This window comes from Camelina sativa, chromosome 16, assembly GCF_000633955.1.
Source record: "Camelina sativa cultivar DH55 chromosome 16, Cs, whole genome shotgun sequence".
NCBI classification, from domain to species: Eukaryota; Viridiplantae; Streptophyta; class Magnoliopsida; order Brassicales; family Brassicaceae; genus Camelina; species Camelina sativa.
In genome coordinates this window covers 9,330,787-9,348,418 of record NC_025700.1, presented here as the reverse complement: position 1 = coordinate 9,348,418, position 17,632 = coordinate 9,330,787, and the positions used below count along the sequence as shown (strand labels likewise).

Genomic DNA, 17,632 nt, shown 5'->3' with positions numbered 1-17,632 from the left:
AGAAACCTTCCCACCACGTTCCTAGCCTTGGATCTTCACTCTCACAGCAAGATCTCTCCAAAAATGCCTTCAAATCTCACAAACTCTCACAAGAACTCTTAGAAACTGTTTTCTCCTCTTTCTCTCTCAAAAACAACAAACGGTGACCAAGACAAAAATAAAACACGACCTAGGTCGTTTTCCTACTTAAATATCTCGGTTCAATGGTTTTTCCTAAACCAAACCGGTCCAAATCAATAATTAAATCAATTTGGTCGAACCAGAAATAAGTGGTGTTGACCGACACCACATGAGTGTCGATCGACACCCACCCCAAAACGCAGAGTTTTGGTTCGCGCGCGTTGCAATTCTCCCCCACCACAATAGATTCGTCCTCGAATCTCGAACAACACTCAGCCAAGGACTCATGTGCTACCAACTCCACGGCACGCACTCCTCCGACTGATATACGAAAGGTCACCTCTAGGTGATAGACTCACTCTCCAGGCGTTATTTGCTCTTGACTTTTGGACTTTCCTTGTCTCATAGGCCTAATCCTTGAGTTTTTATTGGCTCTTCATAAGACCTAAGTCTTCATGCCATAATGTTGGCTCCTCATCGCACCTAAACCCGCATGCCATAATGTATAAGGAGAAATCCAATATTCGTCTCTCGGGTCGTCACCCTACAGTGCGCCTTCGGATCGTCAATCGAAGTCGATATACCAACCACACTCCCAAGCCAGAAAGTCTTGGAATATTGCGGTACTAGGAGAACCGAAGTCCCCCAAGAGTCGCGAGCAAACAATTCTGAACACGTCTGAGTCCTATTCCTAACCAGGTTCCCTTTCTGTAGACCATCTGTCCCGAAGGACCGCCTCAACAGGCATTCTGGCTAAACAGCCTGCCACGAAGGCCACACAATGGCTAAACAGCCTGCTACGAAGGCCACACAATGGCTAAACAGCCCGCCACAAAGGCCACACAATGGCTAAACAGCCCGCAACGAAGGCCACACAATGGCTAAACAGCCCGCCACGAAGGCCACACAATGCCTAAACAGCCCGCCATGAAGGCCACACAACGGTTAAACAGCCCGCCACAAAGGCCACACAAGCCCTCTCCTAGGCTCTCCGCCACCAAAAATGGACAAATTCTAACTCACATAAAAGTTTCCATTTTTTAGCACTAACCACATATGGAAACTTTCCACTTATAGAAACTTCTAATTCAGGAAACTTTCCTCCAAAACACTGTCTTGCGGAAATTTTGTACCCCAAACACCACCTCATCTTGTTACTGAGTCGCACAACCAACCACCCCAAGCGACCGAGTAACAAGAGAGATGGGCTGGAATACTCCATTTCCGCTCGAGCCACGGACTACAGATGGGGCCAGGCTAGGCAAGCTCAAGTCGTGGCTTGCTTCTCATACCACTTCTTAAACCTTGACTTCATCCTCGCCTCAGGCTCCCAAGTCTAGTCCTCCACACCATCACAGTCCCACATGACTCTCATCAAAGGAATCTTCTTCTTCCGAAGTTCCTTGATCCTCCTCTCGAGAACCCTCACTGGTCTCGCCTCCACAGTCATGTTGGACTGAAGATCCTCAGAGATCTTAGCCACCAACTGGTCATCCTCACGGAGACACTTCCGCAACATATACACATGGAAAATCTTATGGAATGCACGCATAACCTCAGGTAACTCCAGCCTATATGCCACTAGTCCAACTCGCTCAATCACTATGAACGGACCCATATACCTCGAACTCAACTTAGTCTCAGTCAATGACCTGTTCGGACCCTGCAACATGGCCATCTTGAGGTACACTCTATCTCCAACCTGAAACTCAAGATCTCTCCTCCTCCTATCGGCATAACTCTTCTCCCGATCATGAGCTTCCTTCATGTTCAGCTTGAGAAGCCGAATCTTCTCCGAGGTCTCCTGAACAAAATCTGCCCCGTACATGCTCCTCTCCCCCACCTGAGTCCAGTATAACGGTGTACGACACGACCTCCCATACAAAGCCTCATAAGGAGTCATGCTAATACTCGCCTGGTAATTGTTGTTATAAGCAAACTCTACCAAGCTCAAGTGATCTGCCCAATGGCCACCCCAATCCAAAACACACATCCTCAGCAAATCCTCCAACGTCTGGATCGTCCTCTCTGACTGTCCATCTGTCTGGGGATGATAAGTTGTACTCGTATGCACCTTAGTGCCCATCTCTGCCTAAAATGCCCTCCAGAACACCGAAGTGAACTTGGAATCCCTATCAGACACAATACTCGTTGGCACCCCATGCAACCTGACTATCTCCTACACATACTTCCTAGCCAAGACTGCTGCTCCATCAGTCTTCTTAATGGCCAGAAAATGTGCCGACTTAGTCCTGGACACGGGCAAACCCACCACGAAGTCCATAGTAATCATGTCCCACTTCCACTATGGAATGGGAAGACTCTTCAGTAATCCACCTGGTACCTGATGCTTAGCCTTCACTAGCTGACNTCTCCAACCTGAAACTCAAGATCTCTCCTCCTCCTATCGGCATAACTCTTCTCCCGATCATGAGCTTCCTTCATGTTCAGCTTGAGAAGCCGAATCTTCTCCGAGGTCTCCTGAACAAAATCTGCCCCATACATGCTCCTCTCCCCCACCTGAGTCCAGTATAACGGTGTACGACACGACATCCCATACAAAGCCTCATAAGGAGTCATGCTAATACTCGCCTGGTAATTGTTGTTATAAGCAAACTCTACCAAGCTCAAGTGATCTGCCCAATGGCCACCCCAATCCAAAACACACATCCTCAGCAAATCCTCCAACGTCTGGATCGTCCTCTCTGACTGTCCATCTGTCTGGGGATGATAAGTTGTACTCGTATGCACCTTAGTGCCCATCTCTGCCTAAAATGCCCTCCAGAACACCGAAGTGAACTTGGAATCCCTATCAGACACAATACTCGTTGGCACCCCATGCAACCTGACTATCTCCTACACATACTTCCTAGCCAAGACTGCTGCTCCATCAGTCTTCTTAATGGCCAGAAAATGTGCCGACTTAGTCCTGGACACGGGCAAACCCACCACGAAGTCCATAGTAATCATGTCCCACTTCCACTATGGAATGGGAAGACTCTTCAGTAATCCACCTGGTACCTGATGCTTAGCCTTCACTAGCTGACACATGCTCGCATGAGCCTCTCTCAGAATCTCCTGCCTCAACTCCTCATCCTTGGGCACACAGATCCGCCCATGCACCAGAATAGTACCATTAGCCGAAACCTGATACTCTGAGTCAACATCCTTTGAGGCATTCACCAGCCCCAAATCCAACTCCTGAGCCAACCGCACTCTGCTCAACAGATCTGCTCTATCAGCTGCAACCAAACCCTACGGCTCCTGAGAAACCGCACACAAGCTCAACGCACTGATCTCTCCTACCAGAGAATCCATATCCTGCTCCTGAGCCGAAGCCGCCCGCTTCCGACTCAAAGCATCTGCAACCAAGTTAGTCTTACTAGGGTGGTAGGCTATCTCCAAATTATAATCCGCCACCAGCTCCATCCACCGCCTCTGCCTCAAATTCAGCTTGGGCTGAGTGAATATATACTTCAGGCTCTTATGATCTGTAAACACCTGTACTTTTGCACCATAAAGGTAAGATCTCCAAATCTTCAGGGCAAAAACTACAGCACCTATCTCCAAGTCATGAGTAGGATAGTTGTCCTCATGCTTCCGCAACTGCCGCGAAGCATAGGCAATCACCTTCCCATGTTGCATCAACACACATCCCAAACCCACTCTAGATGCATCTGCATAAACCACATAGGGTTCTCCCTACTTAGGCAAGGCCAACACCGAAACAGTAGTCAACATCTCCTTCAGGCTTGCAAAGACCTCCTCACACTCCTGTGACCAGACAAAAGAAACATCCTTCCCCGTCAACTTAGCAAACAACTTCTGCTCCCGCAGCTTCTCCAGAACTGCCCTCAAATGCACTGCATGCTCTTCAGGACTCTTAGAATAAACCAGGATGTCGTCGATGAAAATGATGACATATACGTCCAGAAACTCCTGAAACACGCTGTTCATCAATCTCATAAACGCAGCTGATGCGTTAGTCAACCCAAACGGCATCACTACGAACTCATAATGCCCATACCTCGTCCTGAAAGCAGTCTTCCTCACATCCGCCTCATCTATCGGGATCTGATGATAACCCGACGCCAGATCTATCTTGGAGAACCAAGTAGCACCTCTCAACTGATCCAACAACTCATCGATCCTCGGAAGAGGGTACTTGTTCCTCACAGTGACCCGGTTGAGACCTCTGTAATCAATACACAAGCGGAAACTCTCATCCTTCTTCTTAACGAATAACACCGGCGCTCCCCACGGTGATACACTAGGACGGATGAATCCCTTGCTCAACAAATCCTCTAGCTGCTTCTTCAGCTCTGCCATCTCTGCTGGAACCATCCTGTAAGGAGCCTTGGATAACGGTGTCGTCCCTGGTTCCTGTTCAATCGTAAAAGGATCAGACCGAGAAGGTGGTAATCCCTGCAACGAATGGAACACGTCCTCAAACTCCTCTACAACCAGAATACTGCTAACCGTAGACTTCCCCACTGACTCTGGCATAGATATAGTAACCAAATAAGCCTCACGGCCCTTCTCGATCATCTTCCCAGCCTGAATGGTCGAGATCACGAGACTCCCCGAAGTCGGTCTAATCCCCTGATAAACCAACTTCCCTCCTGAACGCTCACACTCCACTCTACCACGATGACAATCCAGATGAGCCATATACCGATGCAACCAGTCCATCCCCAAGATAAGCGGATATTATTATCACAGTATTTCTGTTTTAATTGACGTTTAAATATGCTAAGGATAATTTTAAATGTAAAGGTAACATATACGGATTTATCTTAACATATGTTATTTTTTTCGTAATTAAATTTTAAAGATTGTTTCTATTTAAAGATTTGTTAATTTTAAATCGGAAATTATTATCAATAATACTATCTTGAGTTTATTTTGTCTAAACTACTCAGAATAATTGTCAATAATTAGATTTATATTTTTATGAACAGAATATATGTTATTTTTGGCACATCATTAATTTTTAAATACTTAATAGTTTGAAATTATATTTTTAATAATTTAATAATTAATAACAATATTCGAATATTAAGACCAAAGCTGTTTCATAACTCATACTTCACATGAGTAAAAATAATAAATAACCATAATGTCAATGACGAATTAAAAGGCATAGATTTAGAAGTAAATAATTATTAAAGCATAAATTATTGTTTTATTGTAATGCATAACATAAAAAATAATATTATGTTTGATTTTCAGTCTTGATCTTCTTTCTAGTAGTCATGCTATGACCTCGTACGATGTCTTCATTGACTCCAGGCAACTCTCTCTTTGTCGAAAGTGATATTGTTTCATCTGACGTAAGTTGAAGAACTTGTTCATCTGGTTCTATTTCTTGGTTATCATTATGAACCTTTCCGTAAGTTTCCTAGCAAGATTGTTAAAGATAATTTTAGCACACAATGAAATCATGATAATTATTGTAAACATTTTTATGATTACATTTATAATTTTGACGTTACCTTGACAAACTGATTTACCATATCATCCTTCTCCCAAAACTTTTCAACAACATAAGAAGCCCTGTCACTCTTCAAATTATCATTTGTGATAGAAAGCTTAAAGAGCATAGTCTTCCCAATTAGAGCAGAAAGAGACACGGGCATGATGTTAAGATCGTCCTGATCATTTTTTAGATTTTGTTAAAAACATACTAAAAAAAAAAGAGGTAATTCTTATAGTTAAATTAATTCGGCATTTATATTAGACGTACCTCGCCTAGTTGTGTTACCAACTCGTCAGCCTTTTTACCAACAAAAATCTGAGCTAGACCATAAAAAAATAGCAGCTTAATTTTTGGAGACGTTCCATAGGAAACATGCAGCATGAGTTTATACCTAAAGCATATAGAAGCCATTTAATGATCAGCCTTTTCACATGAATACAATTTTAATCATATTAAGTAAGTTTAAAATTTAAGTAATACATACTTATAATCGACTTCCTTCACATTGTCGTCGCAAACACCACAACTATATACATGTTGTTTACCCTTGTCCGATTCTAATGGATATGGTTGAACTTTCTTTCTACAAACTTTGCATGCAATGTAGTACCACTTAGGCACGTTTTCCACCGAACAGATCGTTCCAATAGTCACACATGTTCGTACCTACATATACAAACATCATTATTTTTTTTCTAGTAATTATTTTTTTTTTTACTATCGTGTTTAGATAAACAATACCTCGAGTGAATACAGGATATCGTCGATAGTCTTCTTTTCATTTATCATGAAAAACTCTTCATACAAAGTTACCTTTGGTTGTACATGCTTTGCTTCGCCATCAGTTTGAACCAGTTCAACGACACTAGTGTTTGGCAACCTTTAAAAAACAATAATAAGAATGTGTACACATTCAAGACATGTTAGGCGTTTTGTTTGTAATTAGAAAAATTATTTACATCTTTCGGAATCTTTCAACTTCTGGAATTGATGGATTTAAGTGAATATATGTGGTGTTGAATGCATTTGATATACTGTAATTACCTGCAAACAAAATATATGAGTTTTAAAGAAGAGGTTAATTCAATTAACACAAACAGAGAACACGCGTATGTATCATTTTAAAAATTACCCTTCCACTCTTTCAAACATGCAAATCTAATAACACAGATAACAACCGAGTCTTCGTGTTCTTTTATAGAAGCTTCAAAGGTTCTTGCTAGATCACCCCATATCGTACAAATCAATCGATCACAACTGTAGACACAAAGTTTTAATTATTTTACGCTTCTTAAGATTTTTTTGAAATTTTTTTTTTTAAAACAAACCTTATATTCTGCAAGTCAAAACTTATCTTCAAGTTGTCCTTTCCTTTAATTTTAACGTTATCTAGAGAACCAACTCCAACAATTTGGCCCATCACATCTATCAAAACATTAAAATACTGGTTATAATACATGATTCATAATCCAAGTTATTTTAATATATATACATATACATATTTGCACAACTTACCAAACAATACTTGTTTGTCTATTTTTCTAGCCAAGATGGTTGAAAATTCTTGAAAGTATTTTTCAGGTACTTGGACCGGGAAATCATCACATGGTTTTACTATGGTTGTTCTATAGAACACCATCTCAAATCCCAAATCACTTGTTCTGTAATCACCGTCATAATCCACCAAACTGAAAGTATCGATTATTTTCGATTCACCAACATTAAGCTGGTTATGAAATTTCTTCACCAATGCATCCTCAATAGACGCATGAATCCTCGTACCCTTAAATTAATACCAGACGTCACGTTAGAACCAGTTTCAATAGTAAACTGTTATTAAAATACTTGCTACAAAAGAAGCTTAAATTTACTGAAACCAACCTCTGCATCGACTAAAACCATCTGCAGCGATTTGAATGCTTTCCAAAGTCTTATCACACGAACCCTCATCTTATAATGATCTAGAGCAGGATTGATCTCACTAATGTTAACATAGGGAGAGATTATGATCTGTTTGGAGGCCATAATGAATCTCTCAAAAAAACTAAAACTCTAATCGTCGATAATNAAAAACTAAAACTCTAATTGTCGATAAGGATTCGATGTGTATTAGTATATATAGAGTATATAATTTCGGAATTTAACATTTTTAATTAATTATGATAATATTGAATATTATATCAATTTCCTTTTTAGAAGCATTATGATAACTAATAATTTTTAAATATATCAATTGACTTTTCTCTCAAAAAGATAATTGTCATATATAATCAATATTTCTTTAAGTATATCATGATATTAATGCAAACTTGCATTTTTAAAATTAATATACTTATTTTACATCTCGTACAAGGGAAGTTAATAATTCGTCTTTATTGGGTTTTAGAAATTTAAATCTAAGTGATATTAAATATCTTACAGAATACGTACCTTTTAGGCATTGTAGAATAATATAACAATTTTATATAATTATGTTCGTTCGAGAACTTTAATTTCCACTGATTATTAAAATTAAATAGCAAAAATTTTATATAACTAAGTATATATTAATTATGATAGAATACGTACCTTTTAGGAATTTATCTTAAATCCTTAATTATTTGTAATTAAGTTTAAACATGACATTTTTTTTATATAATAGATAATTATTCCAAATTTCAGACGAAAACGAACATCAAAAGTTTTAAATTATAGAATAATTGTATATGTCAAACGTAAAGACGAATAAACTTTTAAATTATAAAAATAAGGATTCGATAACAATTAAAATCCCATAAACTTCAATAAATTAAAAATCAGGATTCCATATCATCAAAGGCATCTCTCATCTGCGTGACCTGTGGACATCAAAAGTTTGACATCAAAAGTTTTAAATTATAGAATAATTGTATATGTCAAACGTAAAGACGAATAAACTTTTAAATTATAAAAATAAGGATTCGATAACAATTAAAATCCCATAAACTTCAATAAATTAAAAATCAGGATTCCATATCATCAAAGGCATCTCTCATCTGCGTGACCTGTGGACATGGAGGATTCATCATCACCTTCGTACAATTGTGCAATGTGGTCACCATGATTGAATCTATAAGAAGAAATTTGTAATATATATTTAACGATATGAGACAATATAATTATTAAATATATATATATATAGAATTAAACTTTACCTTGTTCTCTCTCAATTTTTGCAAAGCATATTACACATATGATATCATCAACACAATGTATCCAATCATTAAAGAAATCTTTCGCATAAGACTTTGGTAATCGACATGACAATCGATCACCCCTACATTAATTTTTTAGAATTTAGTCAAAGTATCAATATAATTTTTTTAGTTTAATCAAATAAAACTAAATAACGTATTCAATGTTTTCCAGATCAACGTACAACTCATTCCATTCTTTTTCGGGTGGGCCTTCCTCAAAGCGATTTCCAATCCGCAATACTCTTCCGATGATATCCGCATATATTTTACAATTACCATAATCAATTATCATCTCGATATTTATAATTTTATATAAAATTTTCCTTACCAATACAATAAGCAGAGTCTAGATATCCACTTTTGATATCATTAATGATACAAAAGAAAAGAATTGATTTGAAGACAAAGCAGCTATCTTTCTAAACCATGTTATGGTTCTCCAGTGTATCATAAAACGATGATCAGTTGGTCTAAAATCCCCGGTAACATTGCTTAGTGAGAAACCTGCCAACATTATCCACTCGCCTTCTTCCAAATTGTTTATAAAAAAGTCCCAAAATTCAGGTCCCATCAAAGCGTGTAGTTTTTGGCCCTGCGTTAAATCGTTATATACGCATGTCAAGAACAATCTATATTATGAAATATCTATCGTATAAAAAATACCTTTTCATTAACTAAAATCAAATCAGTCGTTTTGTAGAGAGGATGAACACACTCAAATTTCCTTAAAATCTTGACTCTAATTTTCCACTCATGAATGAAAGGATTCATGTCGTTCAAATCAACATAATAGTCTTTTTTTATGATGCTATTCTTTATAGCATTGGAAAGTAGATTAGCCATGATAGCATAAACTGGATTGAAACAAAAAATATGAAACTATGTTCGCAAAATAATATTTAATATTTATAGAGTTAGCATGTATTGATAAGGTATATATTTTTAAAAAAATTTTGGAAATTTTAAATATTAAATAAATGGCATACATTGTAACAATAATATCATCAAGAATACTTAAATGGTATTTTTATATTTATTTTTCATTTCAATTATTATGGTTTCCGTTTCTGTTTTTTTTTAACATTTTATTGATTTCCAATAATCATAGTTTTTTCTTTATAGTTTATACCTTTACTTTTTTTCTAAGAGATATTATTAATAATCTTTTTAAACTGAAACTTCTTAAATCTAAAACTATACAATCATAAAGTATTATTTTGGGGGTCAAAGATTATATTTCATATATTTCCAATTTTAGTTAATAACGGAATACAACATATTCTCTTTCCGGTAATGCGTACCAGTTTTAGTGTTCTAGATATAAATTAATAGTATTATTAAACAATAAATTATACTAATTCAATAATAACTAAATCGTAAGTTTTAAAATAGTAAAAATTTATGACATAACGAAACACGAATACGCAAGTCCAAAGTTACAACAACTAAATATTGAAAATTTTCAAAATAGATAAGATCATAGGAAATTATTGAAAACATCAGGACATCCTCATCTCTGGTTGTTTGAGCTGCAACCTTCCTCTAAACAGTCTTCAACAGATGAATCATCGTCAGGCCAGCGACTGTTATAAACAAAAGAAGTTAGATTTTAGATATCATTAATTGTTAGAAAAAACATTACATTTTTAGTATAGTAATTACATTTTAGCCAGATCGGCCGTTTTGATTCCTGCAATTTCATCTTCAAGTATAACCTTCGAACATCGTAATTGAGACATCAGACATTTGATACCTATTTAAGTATAAGTTTAGTTAGAAATAGAATGATAATTCAATGCAATAAATTTTAAGTGTTACAATTATTAAGATACTTTACAGTACCTTCAAAAACAGATATCCTCCAAAACAAAAGCGTACACATTATTGGTTGACTACAATAGGTAGGAGAGGAAAGAATTTTTCCCCTTTTTTTAAGAAAATCAACACAAGTTTCGCCAACTGCAACACACTCGATCTCTTTGCCACTATAACATTTTTGTAATAGTAATAGTTAATGATATACTTAAAATTAACTAATAATATATTTTAAGTAATATTGATAGTTTTACAAATTATCTTACATGACGTCAAGAATAGTAAATGTCACAACTTTATTATTGGACGTGTAGCCATTTTGACGATCGAGGAAATCAATTGTCCGACTCTCATTTACATGCATCACCATTCCACAAATATCTAACATAAAATGAATCCCAAAGAAATAGAATATTATTTCATCTTCTTATACATAGAAATTAATTATAATAGAACGAATACTTGTTTATTAGAACTTACCAACACAACAGTTCTTCTCATCATGTGTAAATTTCTGCATCATTGACGAATCAATAAGACGGTAGAAATTGTCTATACTTCTCGGAGGTATTGGAATCATTTCTGTTTGGTCTATGAACAAGATCACAAATGGATTGTTTGAATTTCTGAAAGATCATCGGCCAGCTTTCACTCTGAATCCTGAAAGCATGTACCAGTCTCCTTCCTTAATTCTTTCATAAAACTTTTCTACAAATAAAGCAGCATCTATATTGGGGATCAATCCTTCCTCCCTGTATTAGGAATATAATTTTGTTTGTTAAGTATAATATTTTAACTTGTCATTTTACAAATGACAATAAAAAAGAGTTAGAAAACATACCCTCTCGTCTGTCAGAATCAAACATTCATAAAAACGTTGCCCATGAATAAAATGCGGGGGCCATTGTCTAAGAATTTTGACAGCAACTCGTGGATCACGTACTGTAGGATTCAAATCTTTTACTAACACGACCATTGTTTCTTGTTTTTATTAAGTGGATATAAGTAATAAGGATATAATAGAGTAAGAACTGCAATGGTTTTATAATTTTCATGGTTTCTTATATTTAAAGCAAACAAAGGTAAATCGATTCAATTAAATTTTTTATTTTATGTGGCCAGTACAAAATATCGTGTATTACATAGGAAAAGTTGCACGCGTTTCTGATTGATATGAATGAACAATATATCATTTGTTTTCAAGGTTCTCGTAATTGGTTTGTTGAAAAATGCAGATGTTTGAACAGAAACACCTATTTTGGAATTTTCTCCTTGGATGATGAACTTTATCAACATCATGCATTGGGCTATAATATGTGTTTTTAACAACTTTTAGCTTCTTAATTTGAAATAATTTCAAGCAACGTTCAAACACTTTTTAATAATGCTAACATAACTAATATAACTTAATATATTTATGGAATAAATATTTAATTCATGTTTTTACGGAAATTTAAAACATTACAGAAAACAAAAACTAAATATTGTAGAGAGTACTCAAGCGGGAATTCTATGTTTCTCAAATGAATCTTCAACAGCAAGATGGATATAGGAGTCAGGTGTATCACTGTATTTTGGAAAAAAAAAAACTGATCAGTACTGTCCAACAATTAAATTCTAAATATAGAAGGTTAAATTTGTTATTTACTTGAAGTCCATGAAGAATTGACAGTCGGTACCATCAAAGTCCATGAAGATCAATGTAATTGTACCTGTTTATGATCAAAAATAAAGTACAATTTAATATATATTCTTATATTTATATTTATTCTTATTTTTAAATGATTACATGTAGTCTGAATATTCTTCACCCTTTGGATCCTCTATTATATCCGAACACCCATCACCGTTGGTTAGGAGAACATTATCATCTTACAAAACTGTTTTTTTTTGTTAAAAATATAATCAGTCAAAAATTTCATAATAATAATTTACAACTTACGGATGATATATTCAACCATTTCATTACCTCCAAATCTGACTCCTTTCCACATTTTGAACAGACAAATCCTCTTCCCGTTTCCAAGCTTGTAACGTTTGTAGATAAGATTGGCATAACATCCGGTTGCGAAGCAGTCAAGTACATATCCCCTTGGAAAAAAGTTAACTTAAATCAAATCTAAGAAAGTGTAAAAGATTTCTCAACATAATGTGTCAAGTACATATAAATCTGTCAAACTATATTTCGTTCCATTTGTTAGATTTCTCCAAAAAAGTGCATGCAATAATATTAGAACATACTCAATTGACATGATTCTGAATCTGATGTATCGTTTCATCAGACTCCAACGATCAGCACTGTCTTCTTGTCTGAAACTCTTCATTTCCCCAATATTAGTGATGCATCCAATCAAATTTACTGCATAAAATATTTTGATTTGTATTATAAGTAGTAAAATTAAAGTTTATTTAAACAATCCATTGAAAACTAATACTTACCGTAAGACCAACGTCCATGAAACTCATTAACATAAACACGTTTAAAACACATGTTATTAAAAGGTTTGCAAATAATAGGATCTCTTGCAAGACTTATTATAGTCTTGTCTGTGAAAAGAAAACGATAAGCGAGATTGGTTTTCTGGATCTTCTCTTTATCCTCCTTGACTTTGAACGTCTCAACAACATAACTTTGATTTTCCAACATATCAAGATACGGATGACCATAGAGCGACGCCGGAACTGTGGCATGTCCAAATGAACCCTATTTCATAGTATATGTATAATTAATATTTAGAAGAATATTAAGCCAATCCATATATACTTGATGACAATCCATCTATACTTAAAAATAAAGAAAAAGCAACAATAACAATACCTCTTCGTCAACCAAAATTAGTTATAACGAAACTTCATTCAAATTATTTTTCACTTGCCATGAACGGAACACCTTAACACAAATCTTCCATTGCATAGTTGAGGGATTCACCTTGTTAAGGAACACAAATCTCGCCATATTTTTTAATAGAAACAAAGAGAAATTATGAAGAGATTAGTTTAGAAAAAGTAAAGGATGTAGAAGTTGTAAAGGTAACGTTTTAGTGCTATGTTATATATCTCGACTGTTGGAATTTAAAGAGTGTGTGAAACTGACTTTCTTTGTGGTGTGGTGAATGAATGATGTATGGAATGAATAGAAGTCAGGGTGTTTCAATTCCCCTTATGCAATTGTAGTATAAGAGGTGTCAATCCAATCTGAGTGTTTGTGAACAATCAAGATGTGCATATGAGTCTAAGTCAAGCCAATTGTAAAGATTGTTTGTCACTAACAATCCTATAATGAGGTATGAAATGCAGAAAGTAAAAACAACTAGAACAAGATACTAAATGCAAACAGAACAGACAAATTAAAGCTATAATGAAACTAGAACAGAAGTAGACACTATGCTGATGAACTAATGCAAGACAAGTAATGAACAGAAAACTAAGTGAATGCAATGGAAATGAAACAGGAATGAAACAAGACAATCACAAATCAAAAACACAAGTTCTGGGGATGAACTCGAGCAGCACTCGACCGAGTGTAGGTCGAGTACGTGGTCGAGCTAGACTTAAACGTGAAAACAGAGCAACACAAGAAAAACAGAGCAATGCTAAAACTAATCAAACAACAAGCAAGCAATGATATTTAGACTAAGATATTAATAAACAAAGAAGGCCTTGAGGAGGGATTCATGGGCTGAGCTAATCATTGTGGTTATCTAACTTGGTCAACAAATCTCAAGCAAACTTTGAGCTGATCTCTAGACATACTATTCTAAGACATGTTTAATCCATTCTCATGGCAAGAAACAATCAAACCTATGCATTTCTAGACTTGTTCTCACAAAGAAAAGAATCTACACAAGCAGGCATTAAGCAATACATCTCAAACCAAACAAGACTTCTAATCTCTTAGCAAGCCTAATGGTAAGCTCTAGATCTAGCCTTATCTATGCTCCTTAGACATTGGTGTGATGCTAAGATGCTTGAAATCAAACCCTACCTTCTCAGATATAGGATCAGCATTAAGATCATCTAGCCTAGAAGAGATCTACAACAATCAAGCTTGACCAAATCAAACAAACCACAAGATCAACCCAGCCTAACCCATCCTCAAGGTCCTAAACAAACTACTCACAAGAACACATGGTGAAATATGTCAAAAACCCAGAAAATAATGAAACTTGCATCATTAGAAAGATGAAACAGAGATCTACAATATTGATGAAGGAATAAAACTCGAAATCTTAATACTTTGAAAGTTATGAAACAAACAAAATATAAGAATCTAGTCTTTCTCTCTCAAACAAGTACAAAATCTAAAAAAAAAAAAAAGTGCAAAAGGAATAAAATCTAAAAAAGGTAAAAACTAGGTTTTAGACTCTCTAAAAAGCTGGACTCTTTGGTGGCTGCAGGTACAAGGGCCTTATATAGGAGGTGAGGTGGAAGCCCTAAAAATACAAAAAGTCAAAGTAGTCAACGGCTCGGTCAACTCGACCAGTGCTCGGTCGAGTGGCTGGTCGAGCTGGCTTCTCTCGTGCATTCTCCACTCGGTCGAGTCCTTCTCAGCACACGGTCGAGTGGTGGTCGAGTGTGCGGTCAAGTTGGACTCCGGAACTTGATTCTACAGCCTTAACTCTCTTGTTTTCTCCTCAGGATTGCTTCACTTCTCCTCAGCATTGCTTCCATGCTCCTTAAGCTCCAAAATCACCTGTTTATGCATGAAAAGATGCAAATGCAATGCAACTATACTCTAATGCATGATTAGTCCTAAAGCTACACAATAATGGCCTAAATGGATAGCAAAAGATGCAAAAGTTGTGAATAAACTAAGGGAAAACAAGGTAAAATATATGAACATCAACACCCCCAAACTTAGTCTTTGCTTGCCCTCAAGCAAATAATCAAGACAAAAGAAGGTAGGTGAGGTTTGAAAGTGGGATCTCAGCTCCTAAAGCTTGCAAATAGACTATCTAGAATCAATGTCCAAGTTACTAGTACTATGATGCAAGTTGAATGAGCTATACTTAAAGACTTTAGACAAGCATATCACAACCTTCACTGATTTGAGCCTTAGACATCCACATGCATTCAAATCAACCATTTCCTTTAACATTCATTAATCAAGAACATGAATCAATTCTATGCAATGCTTAAACTCATTTGGCTTGGCAGTAAAAGGTTTAGAGACAATGATGGTCTCTTTTTAGAGTAGGGCTTATCAATATCAAGGTTCTCTCATAAAAAATGGATTGAGCTTTAGAAGAATGCTAAAGGTAAGAACACTTAGACACATACAAGAACAAAACCTTGTCTACCCAAAGGCACCCAAAGTGTTTATCCTATCAATCTAAACCCAATTGATCCTAGTGCTACCCTTTAACTTCTTTTCTTCTTTTTCACCCTTTTCTCTTTTGGTTTTAAAGTCTTAGGAGAGGTTTCTTATTTGATCTTTCTAGTGGAATGGGGGATTCTTACTTATTTGCTATGGTTCTCTTTTCTTCTTATTCTTAAGACATATAAGCATTTTGCTAGACTTCTCTTTTCTTTCTTTCTTTTCTTTAACTAGAACCATCTTTAAACAACCTTATTCTTCCCATTCTTTCACTAGACTTTAAATTTTCTTAAACACATTCCCCTCCTAAAGACTCTAACCTTTTCTTTCTCTTTTTCCTCTTTTCTTTTCATAACAGCCAAGTCCCAAACCCAACAAGTGAACCACCTAGTCCTATCTAGTTTGAAAAATGCAAACTAGAACTACACAAGGCTTTACTCTTGTCAGTTCAAACCTAACACTTTCTACCAAGCTCAATCCCAAAAATAGGCCTCACACACACAAGAATAAACATGGCTTGAAAGAAGGTTTGGTTTAGGGGTAGGGGAACTGATTCTTAATGAGGAAATCAGCTACTTGGATCAACAAGAGTGGTAAAAAGGAAGAAGATGATCCAAATATGTATATGGTATCCATGAGTTTAAAGCAATGCACACATTGATAATTGAAAGTCAATATTAGGTTCTTATAAATAGGAAATGGTTTCAAATCTCAACATGCTTCAATTTAGACCAAATGCAATGTAGGAATTCAAGGCTTGGTTCAATCTTATTCTTCTAACCACTCAACTAGCATCAAAGTACTATTAACTTGGGCATTGATCCTAGTCTAGTGAATAAACAAGCTAACAAGGGAATACTCATCATAGATCCCTAATGCAAATACTATACAATCCTACATGAAACATGCTAAACAAGATCCTAATATGCAATGCAAACTACATGAACACTCTTTTTTTTTTTTTAATAAAGATTTTTTCAAAAATTTTCAAATTTTTAGGGTTTTTCTATGCCTTAGATGCTATGCAAGTATTAACATGATGATGCTAAAAATTTGAAATAAGAAAACAAAACACAACATCAAATGCTATCTCAAACCCTCCCCCAAACTTAAATCACACAGTCCACTGTGTGAAAGAAATTTGATTGAGGATGCAAGATTAAAAACAAATCACAAAACACAACATCAAATGCAATGATATTTACAAGTGAAGGTGATAGTGGTACCTTAGGGATTGTGGAAGTAGTTGTCCAAATCCTCTTGCATGATGTCATAGGAGTAGTTGGGGTCTTGTTGATGACTTGGAGGTGGAGATTGGGGCAACTCGACGATGGGAATCGACCGGGACTCGGTCGAGTACGTGCTCGAGTGGGGGGGTCGAGCTGGACCACGAGTGTCAAAATTCTGACCTTGCTGCTGGTAGAACTGCTGGTAGAGTGCTGGATCCATGAAGTACTGGGGTGGGATGGGAGGGTAACCTGGATATCCTGGATAAGCAGCTGGAGGTGGGAAGCCATAGGGTGATCTGGGCTGGAACTCGGCCGAGTGCATTGGAGGTGCTCGGTCGAGTGGTTGCTCGAGTGACCCGGTCGAGTACCTTGAAAATGGTTGTTATCAGGTACTTGAGCTCCTCTTCCTTTGATTTGGCTCATACATTGAAGCCCTAGCTGGTTCCACAAGGTTCGC

At 36.2% G+C, this 17,632-nt stretch overlaps 2 protein-coding genes across 2 annotated transcripts; both read right to left on the bottom strand.

The window, feature by feature from the left end:
- On the bottom strand, positions 3,940-4,329 carry LOC109129685 (RNA-directed DNA polymerase homolog; the record flags this gene model as incomplete). The annotated part of the gene is made up of 1 exon (XM_019238270.1): positions 3,940-4,329. A coding segment is annotated over one exon (390 nt), but the record flags the coding sequence as incomplete, so codon positions are not given.
- On the bottom strand, positions 5,336-7,624 carry LOC104753520. The gene is made up of 8 exons (XM_019237729.1): positions 7,481-7,624; positions 7,271-7,382; positions 6,928-7,024; positions 6,341-6,464; positions 6,084-6,265; positions 5,867-5,990; positions 5,616-5,774; positions 5,336-5,521 (listed from the first exon to the last, which is right to left on the bottom strand). The coding sequence occupies exons 1-8, from the start codon at positions 7,622-7,624 to the stop codon at positions 5,336-5,338; spliced, it is 1,128 nt and encodes a 375-aa protein (XP_019093274.1).

Bases quoted from the DNA above. Each gene is read 5' to 3' on its own strand.
- LOC104753520 (XM_019237729.1), bottom strand. From the start codon at position 7,624: ATGGCCTCCAAACAGATCATAATCTCTCCCTATGTTAACATTAGTGAG. The intron at 6,465-6,927 runs GTTTGTTTTAAA...GCCAAACACTAG, and splicing joins TTTGACTTGCAGAATATAAG to TGTCGTTGAACTGGTTCAAA. The intron at 5,522-5,615 runs GTAACGTCAAAA...CAATCTTGCTAG, and splicing joins TGGTAAATCAGTTTGTCAAG to GAAACTTACGGAAAGGTTCA.